At 38.3% G+C, this 17,098-nt stretch overlaps 1 protein-coding gene across 2 annotated transcripts in view; it reads left to right on the top strand.

Annotated features, from left to right (window-relative positions):
* The window catches only part of rhbdf1a (rhomboid 5 homolog 1a (Drosophila)), an 89,311-nt gene that overhangs the window by 42,885 nt on the left and 29,328 nt on the right, over window positions 1-17,098 (top strand). Inside the window, exons 2-4 of one of the 2 annotated variants that reach the window (XM_061981236.2) lie at window positions 9,503-9,641; window positions 10,828-10,967; window positions 11,238-11,339. In XM_061981236.2, the coding sequence (XP_061837220.1) occupies window positions 9,522-9,641; window positions 10,828-10,967; window positions 11,238-11,339 (362 nt within the window). In that variant the 5' untranslated portion in view covers window positions 9,503-9,521. The remainder of the gene's footprint in view (window positions 1-9,502; window positions 9,642-10,827; window positions 10,968-11,237; window positions 11,340-17,098) is intronic. The other variant, XM_061981237.2, reaches the window with a different exon arrangement.

The following is a 17,098-nucleotide window of genomic DNA, read 5'->3' as shown; positions in this document are numbered from 1 at the left end:
TCTATGAGTTGTGTATGGACTATGTGCACCATGTCTATGAGTTGTGTATGGACTATGTGCACCATCTCTGAGTTGTGTATGGACTATGTGCACCACGTCTATGAGTTGTGTATGGACTATGTGCACCATGTCTATGAGTTGTGTATGGACTATGTGCACCATGTCTATGAGTTGTGTATGGACTATGTGCACCATGTCTATGAGTTGTGTATGGACTATGTGCACCATGTCTATGAGTTGTGTATGGACTATGTGCACCATCTCTGAGTTGTGTATGGACTATGTGCACCACGTCTATGAGTTGTGTATGGACTATGTGCACCATGTCTATGAGTTGTGTATGGACTATGTGCACCATGTCTATGAGTTGTGTATGGACTATGTGCACCACGTCTATGAGTTGTGTATGGACTATGTGCACCATGTCTATGAGTTGTGTATGGACTATGTGCACCACGTCTATGAGTTGTGTATGGACTATGTGCACCATCTCTATGAGTTGTGTATGGACTATGTGCACCACGTCTATTAGTTGTGTATGGACTATGTGCACCATCTCTATGAGTTGTGTATGGACTATGTGCACCATGTCTATGAGTTGTGTATGGACTATGTGCACCATGTCTATGAGTTGTGTATGGACAATGTGCACCATCTCTGAGTTGTGTATGGACTATGTGCACCACGTCTATGAGTTGTGTATGGACTATGTGCACCATGTCTATGAGTTGTGTATGGACTATGTGCACCATCTCTGAGTTGTGTATGGACTATGTGCACCACGTCTATGAGTTGTGTATGGACTATGTGCACCATGTCTATGAGTTGTGTATGGACTATGTGCACCACGTCTATGAGTTGTGTATGGACTATGTGCACCATGTCTATGAGTTGTGTATGGACTATGTGCACCATCTCTATGAGTTGTGTATGGACTATGTGCACCACGTCTATTAGTTGTGTATGGACTATGTGCACCATCTCTATGAGTTGTGTATGGACTATGTGCACCATGTCTATGAGTTGTGTATGGACTATGTGCACCATGTCTATGAGTTGTGTATGGACTATGTGCACCATGTCTATGAGTTGTGTATGGACTATGTGCACCATCTCTGAGTTGTGTATGGACTATGTGCACCACGTCTATGAGTTGTGTATGGACTATGTGCACCACGTCTATGAGTTGTGTATGGACTATGTGCACCATGTCTATGAGTTGTGTATGGACTATGTGCACCACGTCTATGAGTTGTGTATGGACTATGTGCACCATCTCTATGAGTTGTGTATGGACTATGTGCACCATGTCTATGAGTTGTGTATGGACTATGTGCACCACGTCTATGAGTTGTGTATGGACTATGTGCACCATGTCTATGAGTTGTGTATGGACTATGTGCACCATCTCTATGAGTTGTGTATGGACTATGTGCACCACGTCTATGAGTTGTGTATGGACTATGTGCACCACGTCTATGAGTTGTGTATGGACTATGTGCACCATGTCTATGAGTTGTGTATGGACTATGTGCACCATGTCTATGAGTTGTGTATGGACTATGTGCACCATGTCTATGAGTTGTGTATGGACTATGTGCACCATCTCTGAGTTGTGTATGGACTATGTGCACCACGTCTATGAGTTGTGTATGGACTATGTGCACCATGTCTATGAGTTGTGTATGGACTATGTGCACCATGTCTATGAGTTGTGTATGGACTATGTGCACCACGTCTATGAGTTGTGTATGGACTATGTGCACCATCTCTATGAGTTGTGTATGGACTATGTGCACCACGTCTATTAGTTGTGTATGGACTATGTGCACCATCTCTATGAGTTGTGTATGGACTATGTGCACCATGTCTATGAGTTGTGTATGGACTATGTGCACCATGTCTATGAGTTGTGTATGGACAATGTGCACCATCTCTGAGTTGTGTATGGACTATGTGCACCACGTCTATGAGTTGTGTATGGACTATGTGCACCATGTCTATGAGTTGTGTATGGACTATGTGCACCATGTCTATGAGTTGTGTATGGACAATGTGCACCATCTCTGAGTTGTGTATGGACTATGTGCACCACGTCTATGAGTTGTGTATGGACTATGTGCACCATGTCTATGAGTTGTGTATGGACTATGTGCACCATCTCTATGAGTTGTGTATGGACTATGTGCACCACGTCTATTAGTTGTGTATGGACTATGTGCACCATCTCTATGAGTTGTGTATGGACTATGTGCACCATGTCTATGAGTTGTGTATGGACTATGTGCACCATGTCTATGAGTTGTGTATGGACTATGTGCACCATCTCTGAGTTGTGTATGGACTATGTGCACCACGTCTATGAGTTGTGTATGGACTATGTGCACCATGTCTATGAGTTGTGTATGGACTATGTGCACCATGTCTATGAGTTGTGTATGGACTATGTGCACCATGTCTATGAGTTGTGTATGGACTATGTGCACCATGTCTATGAGTTGTGTATGGACTATGTGCACCATCTCTGAGTTGTGTATGGACTATGTGCACCACGTCTATGAGTTGTGTATGGACTATGTGCACCATGTCTATGAGTTGTGTATGGACTATGTGCACCACGTCTATGAGTTGTGTATGGACTATGTGCACCATGTCTATGAGTTGTGTATGGACTATGTGCACCATGTCTATGAGTTGTGTATGGACTATGTGCACCATGTCTATGAGTTGTGTATGGACTATGTGCACCACGTCTATGAGTTGTGTATGGACTATGTGCACCATGTCTATGAGTTGTGTATGGACTATGTGCACCACGTCTATGAGTTGTGTATGGACTATGTGCACCATCTCTATGAGTTGTGTATGGACTATGTGCACCACGTCTATTAGTTGTGTATGGACTATGTGCACCATCTCTATGAGTTGTGTATGGACTATGTGCACCATGTCTATGAGTTGTGTATGGACTATGTGCACCATGTCTATGAGTTGTGTATGGACAATGTGCACCATCTCTGAGTTGTGTATGGACTATGTGCACCACGTCTATGAGTTGTGTATGGACTATGTGCACCATGTCTATGAGTTGTGTATGGACTATGTGCACCATGTCTATGAGTTGTGTATGGACTATGTGCACCACGTCTATGAGTTGTGTATGGACTATGTGCACCATGTCTATGAGTTGTGTATGGACTATGTGCACCATGTCTATGAGTTGTGTATGGACTATGTGCACCATGTCTATGAGTTGTGTATGGACTATGTGCACCATGTCTATGAGTTGTGTATGGACTATGTGCACCATGTCTATGAGTTGTGTATGGACTATGTGCACCATCTCTGAGTTGTGTATGGACTATGTGCACCACGTCTATGAGTTGTGTATGGACTATGTGCACCACGTCTATGAGTTGTGTATGGACTATGTGCACCATGTCTATGAGTTGTGTATGGACTATGTGCACCATGTCTATGAGTTGTGTATGGACTATGTGCACCATGTCTATGAGTTGTGTATGGACTATGTGCACCACGTCTATTAGTTGTGCCTGGCTGGAGGTGTGTGCACCTGGCGAGATGTCAGCTTTGTTTAGTCTGTCTTCATAGAGAAGGAGGAAGTAGTTTGAGGCCTGTTGAGGACAGAAAGTGTGTCTGCTGAGCAAAGCGCTACATCCTTATTTCTATCCTGCTTTCTGGAAGTCAAAACAAATCCTCAGCTGTGATGAAATCATGCTTCCCTGAAGGTAAACTCTGACGATGGAACGCCGTCACCTTGAAAGTGAGATTAGGGGTGAATAGCGGGCAGATGATGAAAGAGGCTAATCCTCCATCTTGAGTATACATTCCATGTGCAGCAAGGACATCTCTGCTTCATTGCTTGTGCATGGTTTGTCCGTCCATTGATGTTATTACTTGAAGGGATTCTAACCACGTCTTTTTGGGGACAGTACAGTAGTACTCATCGCTTCTCTCTCACTCAAATGTTGCTATCAACACCATACCAAGTAAATACGTGGCCAGTATTGGTAATACCTTATGTTTAAACTTCCTTAAACAATTTCATTTGTTGATCATGATTTATCATCAAAATACATTTAACAATTTAACAACATATCAACTCAGCAATATAAGGCCATGTATCAATATCTACTAGGGTTGTATGGTATACCGGTACTAGTATAGTACCATGATACTAATGAATCATAGTCGGTACTATACCGCCTCTAAAAGGTACCAATCCCCCCCCCTCTCTTTTTAACATCACGTCATGACATTGCTGGTTTTACGAGCAGAGGAGCATGTTGGGCAGCGCACACACAGAGAGTACTTACAAGCAGACACAGTGTGTAGACAGAAAAGCAGAGGAGCATGTTCAGCAGCGCACACACACAGAGTACTTACAAGCAGACACAGTGTGTAGACAGAAAAGCAGAGGAGCATGTTGGGCAGCGCACACACACAGAGTACTTACAAGCAGACACAGTGTGTAGACAGAAAAGGGAGAATGGACGCATTTTGGTGTAAAAAGTCAAGATAAAGGTGAAGTTATAACACTGAAACACCCTCAGGAAGAGCTGCTTTAACACATGCAGCTAACATCCATCCACAGTGTTTTAGTTACCGGTACTTCTAAATCACTAATCCTCGCCTCCATGGTGACAAATAAAGTAAGTTTCTTACAAGTATCATTATCACTGCAGGACGAGGAATATCTAAACATGCTTCACTACACACCGTAGGAGGATACAATAGCTCACCACCGTCACAATGTAAACAAATGCCATGAGTGGATCTACACCTGACATCCACTGTAATGATACCAAGTACAATAGCGTAACTAGTCGATACTAATATAATTATATCGATATTTTTCATGGTCACACAATCTTTTTTCGTTTATTTTAAATGTATATGATGTTTATAAAGTCAGTAAATATGTCCCTGGACACATGAGGACTTTGAATATGACCAATGTATGATCCTGTAACTACTTGGTATCACATCCATACCTAAATGTGTGGTATCATCCAAAACTAATGTCAAGTATCAAAGAAGAGAAGAATAAGTGATTATTACATTTGAACAGAAGTGTAGATAGAACATGTTAAAACAGAAAATAAGCAGATATTAACAGTAAATGAACAAGTAGATTTAAAATAAATTTTTACAGTTTGTCCCTCATAATGTGTAGAAAATAATAGGTGTATAAATGACACAATATGTTACTGCATACGTCAGCAGACTAATTAAGAGTCTTTGTTTGTTTACTTACTACTAAAAGACAAGTTGTCTAGTATGTTCAACATTTTATTTAAGGACAATAATAAACATATGTTTCATGTACACTAACATTTTTGTTCAAATAAAGATAATAATGCCATTTTTTTGGTGCCTTTTACTTAGAAAAGTAGCGAAATACATTTTGGTACCGGTACCACAACATTGGTATCGGGACAATCTTAATATGTACAAAATCATACAAGTCTTCCCTGTATTACACACCATTGTTTAAGCAAAATAACTTTCTGGCTCTAAACCTGCGGAAAATGTATTTATGTTTACAGTTTCACACTTTGCAGTATTTTGTTAAGCATTTCTTATGTATCCCTTATTTTTGCACCTTTATTTTAAGAGGTTATTAATAGGGATGTCCGATAATGGCTTTGTTGCCGATATCCGATATTCCAATATTGTCCAACTCTTAATTACCGATACCGATATCAACCGATAGCGATATATACAGTCATGGAATTAACACATTACTATGCCTAATTTGGACAACCAAGTATGGTGAAGATAAGGTCCTTTTTTAAAAAAAATTATAAAATAAATTAAGATAAATCAATTAAAAACATTTTCTTGAATAAAAAAGAAAGTAAAACAATATAAAAACAGTTACATAGAAACTAGTAATGAATTAAAAAGGAGAACAATTAACTGTTGGTACTATTAGTGGAGCAGCAGCACGCACAATCATGTGTGCTTACGGACTGTATCCCTGCAGACTGTATTGATATATATTGATATATTGTCATTATTAACTGTATCCCTGCACACTGTATTGATATATATTGATATATTGTCATTATTAACTGTATCCCTGCACACTGTATTGATATATATTGATATATTGTCATTATTAACTGTATCCCTGCACACTGTATTGATATATATTGATATATTGTCATTATTAACTGTATCCCTGCACACTGTATTGATATATATTGATATATTGTCATTATTAACTGTATCCCTGCACACTGTATTGATATATATTGATATATTGTCATTATTAACTGTATCCCTGCACACTGTATTGATATATATTGATATATTGTCATTATTAACTGTATCCCTTGCAGACTGTATTGATATATATTGATATATTGTCATTATTAACTGTATCCCTGCACACTGTATTGATATATATTGATATATTGTTATTATTAACTGTATCCCTGCACACTGTATTGATATATATTGATATATTGTCATTATTAACTGTATCCCTGCACACTGTATTGATATATATTGATATATTGTCATTATTAACTGTATCCCTGCACACTGTATTGATATATATTGATATATTGTCATTATTAACTGTATCCCTGCACACTGTATTGATATATATTGATATATTGTCATTATTAACTGTATCCCTGCACACTGTATTGATATATATTGATATATTGTCATTATTAACTGTATCCCTTGCAGACTGTATTGATATATATTGATATATTGTCATTATTAACTGTATTCCTGCACACTGTATTGATATATATTGATATATTGTCATTATTAACTGTATCCCTGCACACTGTATTGATATATATTGATATATTGTCATTATTAACTGTATCCCTGCACACTGTATTGATATATATTGATATATTGTCATTATTAACTGTATCCCTTGCAGACTGTATTGATATATATTGATATATTGTCATTATTAACTGTATCCCTGCACACTGTATTGATATATATTGATATATTGTCATTATTAACTGTATCCCTTGCAGACTGTATTGATATATATTGATATATTGTCATTATTAACTGTATCCCTGCAGACTGTATTGATATATATTGATATATAATGTAGGAACCACAATATTAATAACAGAAGGAAACAACCCTTTTGTGTAATTGGGGGAGGGAGTTTTTTTGGGTTGGTGCACTAATTGTAAGTGTATCTTGTGTTTATGTTGATTTAATAAAAATAAAAAATACAAATATTATTATGGGACATCTCTAGTTACTAACTGTTTAATGTGACTTCAGAATTGTGTTTTCTATAGTTGTGTTGACATTTTATTTCCCTTTTGCCTTCTTATCTGAGGGGATTATAGTCAGAGGAAGGTTGTCTTTTGAATAAAAATGTTGACTTTTAATCTATGTATCCCATGGTCCTTATTTAAATAGGTCATGAAAAATATCAATCATTATTGATATTGAGCCATATAAAACACCAGTTTTCAGCAATATTGCCCAGTCCTACTTTAACTGACCTTACCCCAACCCTTGTGTCTATGGTGTGTACTTCTTTTGTACTTTGCTGCATTTTTAAACAAATCAGATGATTTTCTTGAAGCTTTGTAGTACACTGCAGTCAGTAAAATGTTAGCAAGCGTTTAACACGTGCAAAAAGCAGCTGGTCTGCAAAGCCAAACATTTTGAGCAATAAAACTTGTTTCTATCTTTAAGGGGGGAACATCAGTGCGTCCTTTAAGGCAGTGGTTCTCAACCTTTTTTCAGTGATGTACCCCCTCTGAACATTTTTTTTAATTCAAGTACCCCCTAATCAGAGCAAAGCATTGTTGGTTGAAAAAAAGAGATAAAAAAGTAAAATACAGCACTATGTCATCAGTTTCTGATTTATTAAATTGTATAACAGTGCAAAATATTGCTCATTTGTTGTGGTCTTTCTTGAACTATTTGGAAAAAAAGATATAAAAATAACTAAAAACATGTGGAAAAATAAACAAGTGATTCAATTATAAATAAAGATTTCTACACATAGAAGTAATCATCAACTTAAAGTGCCCTCTTTGGGGATTGTAATAGAGATTCATCAACTTCATTCTCAACATTTCTTCACAAAAAAATAAATCTTTAACATCAATATTTATGGAACAAATCTAGCTGTCAACACTGAATATTGCATTGTTGCATTTCTTTTCACACTTCTTTTTGACACACATTTTAAAAAAAATCTCACGTACCCCTTGGCATACCTTCAAGTACCCCCATTTGAGAACCACTGATTTAAGACAATCCTTGACTCTGTTGTTTGGATGCATATTAGTTACTATAGTAACTAATTAGATGACCATAGTAACTCATTAGATGACCATAATAACTCATTAGATGACCATAGTAACTCATTAGATGACCATAATAATTTATTAGATGACCATACTTACTCATTAGATGACCATAGTAACTAATTAGATGACCATAATAACTAATTAGATGAGCATCTATGCTCATCTAATTAGTTACAATGGTCATCTAATTAGTTACTATGGTCATCGAATTAGTTACTAAAGTAACTAATTAGATGAGCATAGTTTTGATTGATACTAATTAGATGAGCATAGTAAGTAATTAGATGAGCATAGTAACTAGTATATGATGCAGATTCCAAGCATGTAAAGACTTAGTATAGTTGAAGACTTGTGGTCATTATAAAAGATGAGTGCACATCATAATGGCAGCTACACTTTACATCTTAAACATCTCAACTAAATATTTGGGAATGTCCGGCGGGCCCCAGGCCTGAATTTGCCCAGGTGTGTTATAGATGATGCTCTCCAGGTGTGTTCTAGATGATGCTATAGTGATGATGCTCTCCAGGTGTGTTATGGATGATGCTATAGTGATGATGCTATAGTGATGATGCTCTCCAGGTGTGTTCTAGATGATGCTATAGTGATGATGCTCTCCATCCTGTAATGGATGTCATTATGTGTTAGTTTGTGCAAGTGTGTGTAATAAAACACAAGTCAGTGTTTTTGTGTGTTTCTCCTCTGCTGCTGTCCGTCATTCACTGAGGCTAAATCAAGACCTTGTGGTGAGTTCTATTGGCAACCAAAGTCAAATGTGGTCACCCTCTTTTTTGGTTGAAACTAGAGGGAAGTGAGGACGTGACCTGCCGTGTCCGCTGCAAAACTGTTTTGATTGATGGCGAAGGCTTGAGCCTTTTTGTGGCAGTGACATTCCAGTCAGTAAAATACATGATGTGTGACTTCTGTTTGGTGCACTCACACTTCTTAGGCTCTGATAGTATTTCCCTTGCAGGAAAAAAGTGTAATTGTTGCAAAGCGACTATGCTCATGTCATGTACAGTAGCAGACAAAATACTGATCACTGCCCTCTTGTGGCGTCAGTCGGTACTACAAGCAACTGCAATGACGGTGCATTTTGTTTTGATGCCTTCTGTGTCCTTTCAAAAGATAACAAATGAAATCCTGGTCTCCTCATGCAGCTGGCAGGCGACACCCAACATGGCAGAACCACCACGGCGAGACAGCACCAGCAGCCTGCAGAGGAAGAAGCCCCCCTGGCTCCGACTGGACATTCCTGCAGCTCAGGTGTCGCTGGACGAGCCTCCCACTTTTGTTCAGGTGAGAAAACTTGCATCCATCCATTTTCTACTCATTGATGAGAACAAGAAATAGGATGTTTCCATTTGTTGCAAAGAGACCAATAAATAGATGGCAATTGGCCATACAAATAACTGTAACAAATATACAAAAATAATAATTATGTCTTCTAAAATATTTTTTTTTAAAGTGGCATACCTTGCTGACATTTTTTTCCCATTTTTGCTAATATTTATATTAAAATAGCCTCACAATTAACACAAAAATATCAAGATGGATAAATAAAAAAGAAATATATAACTAATATATTGCATTTAGTTGTGTTGTAAATGTTGCACTACTTCAATCAATCAATCAATCTTTATTTATATAGCCCTAAATCACAAGTGTCTCAAAGGGCTGCACAAGCCACAACGACATCCTCGTACACAGCCCACTTTGCTGTTACATTTGTGTTTTTGTATTTGTGATCCTACATTTTGAAATCATCCATCCATTGTCTACCGCTTTTCCCACTCGGGTTTGCGGGGGCTGGAGCCTATCCCAGGTGCACTCAGGAGGAAGGCGGGGTAGACCCTGGACAAGTAGCCACTTCATCGCAGGGCCAACACAGATAGATCAGTCTAAATATTATTGATACTAATAGTTTTAAAAATAGCATACTTGCTGACTTTTCAAAAACTTTTTTACAAATAGTATTTGTATTAAATTGCCTTAAATAGCCTTCAAATGAATATAATTGAGATGAATAAAATAGGTTGCTAAAAATAACATGTATATATTATATGTAACATTTGTAATATAAAATTAATTATAATATGGTTTATAATAATAATCCATTAAATTAGGTCTTATTGTTTTTTTAAATACATTTTTATATCAACTAATATAATTATATATATTTTTTAAATATTTTAAAACAGCCCTACAATTACCTTATATTACTACAAAATCAATATAAATAAATGTAATAAAAAAAAGACAATTACAACTGCTGTATGTATTCTAATACATTATTATTTATGCATACTATTTATATGTACCTTTTTTTATTGTTATTCTCCACACCTGACAGTTATTCATATTCATTTTTAAGATGGAAACCATAAGGAAAATATAATTCAAAATACCAAAATATTTAAAAAAAAATGAATGACTTGACATGTAACTTTCTGTTATTTGTCTTTATTGTTTATTGTTTGAATAGCCCATGAAGAGGCAGGGCTTCCTGCGCAGCATCAGCATGCCGGTAGAGACCTCTCACCTCCAGCCCCCGCCCCGAGACTTTTTTGACACCCGGCGGCCTGTTTTACATCGCCAGTCATCCATCACTCAGACCATCAAAAGGTGAGCTTGATTTATGCACTTGTACCTCTGCTGTGTAAAAGGAGACTTTTCCCGTCTGTGTTGATGCATGGCTGCTTCTGATCAACAACTTGACCTCGCTTACCTTGCGTGACCCTGATCTGACCTGACCTGACCTGACCTGTGATCAACAAGTCCTTCTCCTGCATGAGAAGTTCCATTGCTTCCTTCTCACTGCCCGTTCTTCTCTTTTCTCTTTTCCTACTTCTTCTTCCCTCTTCTGCACCTTCCTTCACCCGCCGACGTCATCAGGAGGGTTCATTTTGAGCGGATTAACACGGTGCCCATTAAGGGCCAGCGAGCTGCTCGCCGCAGCACCAGGAAGCACCACTCGCTGTCCAGAACCCTGCTCAGGTACCCAGGGTGCACACACACTAGTGGATCTTTCACACACTGTCCAGAACCCTGCTCAGGTACCCAGGGTGCACACACACTAGTGGATGTTTCACACACTGTCCAGAACCCTGCTCAGGTACCCAGGGTGCACACACACACTAGTGGATGTTTCACACACTGTCCAGAACCCTGCTCAGGTACCCAGGGTGCACACACACTAGTGGATGTTTCACACACTGTCCAGAACCCTGCTCAGGTACCCAGGGTGCACACACACACTAGTGGATCTTTCACACACTGTCCAGAACCCTGCTCAGGTACCCAGGGTGCACACACACTCGTGGATGTTTCACACACTCTTGGCATTCTCTCCATGAGCTTCAAGCACACCTGTGAAGTGGAAAGCATTTCAGGTGACTTCCTTTGTGAAGCTCATGGAGAGAATGCCAAGAGTGTGCAAAGCAGTAATCAGAGCAAAGGGTGGCTATTTTGAAGAAACTAGAATATAAAACATGTTTGCGGTTATTTTTTGGTGAAGTACATAACTCCACATGTGTTCATTCCTAGTTTTGATGTGACAATCTACAATGTAAATAGTCATGACAATAAAGAAAACACATTGAATGAGAAGGTGTGTCCAAACTTGATACTGTACTGTATGTATACAGTATGTGTATATTTTTTTAATCGAAAAAAGCATTTTGTCATTTTATCCGATTACTTATTTGAATCAAACAATGTATTGGATAGATAACCCAACTACTCAAATATTGGATAGCTGCAGTCTTATGTACAACAGTCAGTGACATTTGAAATAAAAATAAAAGCATTAAGTACATCTGAGAGTATTCCATGGGCATAAATAAATGATGAATGATAAATGTGTTATACTTGTATAGCGCTTTTCTACCTTCAAGGTACTCAAAGCGCTTTGACACTATTTCCACATTCACACACACACTCACACACTGATGGCCATGCAAGGCGCTAACCAGCAGCCATCAGGAGCAAGGGTGAAGTGTCTTGCCCAAGGACACAACGGACGTGACTAGATTGGTAGAAGGTGGGGATTGAACTCAGTAACCAGCAACCCTCCGATTGCTGGCACGACTCTACCAACTTCGCCACGCCGTCCCTTCTTCTGTACATTATGAAAATATTGAGGCCATAAAGTTGTGGTATACATAATGTCTCCCACCATATTGCATGTTATTTGTGACTAGCTTACAATCATTGTTAATTGGGATCATGAAGAAAAGGGTCAATTAGGGTCCATCCATGACACAAAATACTTACACACTTACTGGACCTTTCATTAGGTACACCTGCCAAACAGTTGCAATACAAGAGTTGTACCCCAAATAATAATAATGCTCATTTGAACTATGTTTAGTGCCTGATTCTCAGCAAGATAACCAGCATACTTTAATAATGAACAAGCATTAGATTGATGTACTTAATATTCTGACTGCCTTTTCTCCACAGCTTTTAATTAGCCCTCTTCACTTGCCATTTCCTCTTCCTCTCTCGGGGCCTTGTTTGCTGGGACATTATGATTGTTTGCTGGGACATTATGATTGTTTGCTGGGACATTATGATTGTTTGCTGGGACATTATGATTGTTTGCTGGGACAATATGATTGTTTGCTGGGACAATATGATTGTTTGCTGGGACATTATGATTGTTTGCTGGGACATTATGATTGTTTGCTGGGACAATATGATTGTTTGCTGGGACATTATGATTGTTTGCTGGGACATTATGATTGTTTGCTGGGACATTATGATTGTTTGCTGGGACATTATGATTGTTTGCTGGGACATTATGATTGTTTGCTGGGACAATATGATTGTTTGCTGGGACAATATGATTGTTTGCTGGGACATTATGATTGTTTGCTGGGACATTATGATTGTTTGCTGGGACAATATGATTGTTTGCTGGGACATTATGATTGTTTGCTGGGACATTATGATTGTTTGCTGGGACATTATGATTGTTTGCTGGGACATTATGATTGTTTGCTGGGACATTATGATTGTTTGCTGGGACATTATGATTGTTTGCTGGGACAATATGATTGTTTGCTGGGACATTATGATTGTTTGCTGGGACAATATGATTGTTTGCTGGGACATTATGATTGTTTGCTGGGACAATATGATTGTTTGCTGGGACAATATGATTGTTTGCTGGGACAATATGATTGTTTGCTGGGACAATATGATTGTTTGCTGGGACAATATGATTGTTTGCTGGGACATTATGATTGTTTGCTGGGACATTATGATTGTTTGCTGGGACATTATGATTGTTTGCTGGGACAATATGATTGTTTGCTGGGACATTATGATTGTTTGCTGGGACAATATGATTGTTTGCTGGGACATTATGATTGTTTGCTGGGACAATAGGATTGTTTGCTGGGACATTATGATTGTTTGCTGGGACAATATGATTGTTTGCTGGGACAATATGATTGTTTGCTGGGACATTATGATTGTTTGCTGGGACAATATGATTGTTTGCTGGGACATTATGATTGTTTGCTGGGACAATATGATTGTTTGCTGGGACATTATGATTGTTTGCTGGGACATTATGATTGTTTGCTGGGACAATATGATTGTTTGCTGGGACATTATGATTGTTTGCTGGGACAATATGATTGTTTGCTGGGACAATATGATTGTTTGCTGGGACATTATGATTGTTTGCTGGGACATTATGATTGTTTGCTGGGACATTATGATTGTTTGCTGGGACATTATGATTGTTTGCTGGGACAATATGATTGTTTGCTGGGACATTATGATTGTTTGCTGGGACAATATGATTGTTTGCTGGGACAATATGATTGTTTGCTGGGACATTATGATTGTTTGCTGGGACAATATGATTGTTTGCTGGGACAATATGATTGTTTGCTGGGACATTATGATTGTTTGCTGGGACATTATGATTGTTTGCTGGGACAATATGATTGTTTGCTGGGACATTATGATTGTTTGCTGGGACATTATGATTGTTTGCTGGGACATTATGATTGTTTGCTGGGACAATATGATTGTTTGCTGGGACATTATGATTGTTTGCTGGGACAATATGATTGTTTGCTGGGACATTATGATTGTTTGCTGGGACAATAGGATTGTTTGCTGGGACATTATGATTGTTTGCTGGGACAATATGATTGTTTGCTGGGACAATATGATTGTTTGCTGGGACATTATGATTGTTTGCTGGGACAATATGATTGTTTGCTGGGACATTATGATTGTTTGCTGGGACAATATGATTGTTTGCTGGGACATTATGATTGTTTGCTGGGACAATATGATTGTTTGCTGGGACAATATGATTGTTTGCTGGGACAATATGATTGTTTGCTGGGACAATATGATTGTTTGCTGGGACATTATGATTGTTTGCTGGGACAATATGATTGTTTGCTGGGACATTATGATTGTTTGCTGGGACAATAGGATTGTTTGCTGGGACATTATGATTGTTTGCTGGGACAATATGATTGTTTGCTGGGACAATATGATTGTTTGCTGGGACATTATGATTGTTTGCTGGGACAATATGATTGTTTGCTGGGACATTATGATTGTTTGCTGGGACAATATGATTGTTTGCTGGGACATTATGATTGTTTGCTGGGACATTATGATTGTTTGCTGGGACAATATGATTGTTTGCTGGGACATTATGATTGTTTGCTGGGACAATATGATTGTTTGCTGGGACATTATGATTGTTTGCTGGGACATTATGATTGTTTGCTGGGACATTATGATTGTTTGCTGGGACAATATGATTGTTTGCTGGGACATTATGATTGTTTGCTGGGACAATATGATTGTTTGCTGGGACATTATGATTGTTTGCTGGGACAATATGATTGTTTGCTGGGACATTATGATTGTTTGCTGGGACATTATGATTGTTTGCTGGGACATTATGATTGTTTGCTGGGACATTATGATTGTTTGCTGGGACAATATGATTGTTTGCTGGGACATTATGATTGTTTGCTGGGACAATATGATTGTTTGCTGGGACATTATGATTGTTTGCTGGGACAATATGATTGTTTGCTGGGACATTATGATTGTTTGCTGGGACAATATGATTGTTTGCTGGGACAATATGATTGTTTGCTGGGACAATATGATTGTTTGCTGGGACATTATGATTGTTTGCTGGGACATTATGATTGTTTGCTGGGACAATATGATTGTTTGCTGGGACATTATGATTGTTTGCTGGGACATTATGATTGTTTGCTGGGACAATATGATTGTTTGCTGGGACAATATGATTGTTTGCTGGGACATTATGATTGTTTGCTGGGACATTATGATTGTTTGCTGGGACATTATGATTGTTTGCTGGGACATTATGATTGTTTGCTGGGACATTATGATTGTTTGCTGGGACATTATGATTGTTTGCTGGGACAATATGATTGTTTGCTGGGACATTATGATTGTTTGCTGGGACATTATGATTGTTTGCTGGGACATTATGATTGTTTGCTGGGACAATATGATTGTTTGCTGGGACAATATGATTGTTTGCTGGGACATTATGATTGTTTGCTGGGACAATATGATTGTTTGCTGGGACATTATGATTGTTTGCTGGGACAATATGATTGTTTGCTGGGACAATATGATTGTTTGCTGGGACATTATGATTGTTTGCTGGGACATTATGATTGTTTGCTGGGACATTATGATTGTTTGCTGGGACAATATGATTGTTTGCTGGGACATTGTGATTGTTTGCTGGGACATTATGATTGTTTGCTGGGACATTATGATTGTTTGCTGGGACAATATGATTGTTTGCTGGGACAATATGATTGTTTGCTGGGACATTATGATTGTTTGCTGGGACATTATGATTGTTTGCTGGGACAATATGATTGTTTGCTGGGACATTATGATTGTTTGCTGGGACATTATGATTGTTTGCTGGGACAATATGATTGTTTGCTGGGACATTATGATTGTTTGCTGGGACAATATGATTATTTGCTGGGACATTATGATTGTTTGCTGGGACATTATGATTGTTTGCTGGGACATTATGATTGTTTGCTGGGACATTATGATTGTTTGCTGGGACAATATGATTGTTTGCTGGGACATTATGATTGTTTGCTGGGACATTATGATTGTTTGCTGGGACAATATGATTGTTTGCTGGGACATTATGATTGTTTGCTGGGACATTATGATTGTTTGCTGGGACAATATGATTGTTTGCTGGGACAATATGATTGTTTGCTGGGACATTATGATTGTTTGCTGGGACATTATGATTGTTTGCTGGGACAATATGATTGTTTGCTGGGACAATATGATTGTTTGCTGGGACATTACGATTGTTTGCTGGGACAATATGATTGTTTGCTGGGACAATATGATTGTTTGCTGGGACATTATGATTGTTTGCTGGGACATTATGATTGTTTGCTGGGACATTATGATTGTTTGCTGGGACATTATGATTGTTTGCTGGGACAATATGATTGTTTGCTGGGACATTATGATTGTTTGCTGGGACAATATGATTGTTTGCTGGGACAATATGATTGTTTGCTGGGACATTATGATTGTTTGCTGGGACATTATGATTGTTTGCTGGGACATTATGATTGTTTGCTGGGACAATATGATTGTTTGCTGGGACATTATGATTGTTTGCTGGGACATTATGATTGTTTGCTGGGACAATATGATTGTTTGCTGGGACATTATGA

This window comes from Nerophis lumbriciformis, linkage group LG32 (assembly GCF_033978685.3).
Source record: "Nerophis lumbriciformis linkage group LG32, RoL_Nlum_v2.1, whole genome shotgun sequence".
In the NCBI taxonomy this organism is placed as follows: Eukaryota; Metazoa; Chordata; class Actinopteri; order Syngnathiformes; family Syngnathidae; genus Nerophis; species Nerophis lumbriciformis.
The sequence above is the reverse complement of the archived record's forward strand: the minus strand, read 5'-3'. Positions and strand labels throughout refer to the sequence as shown.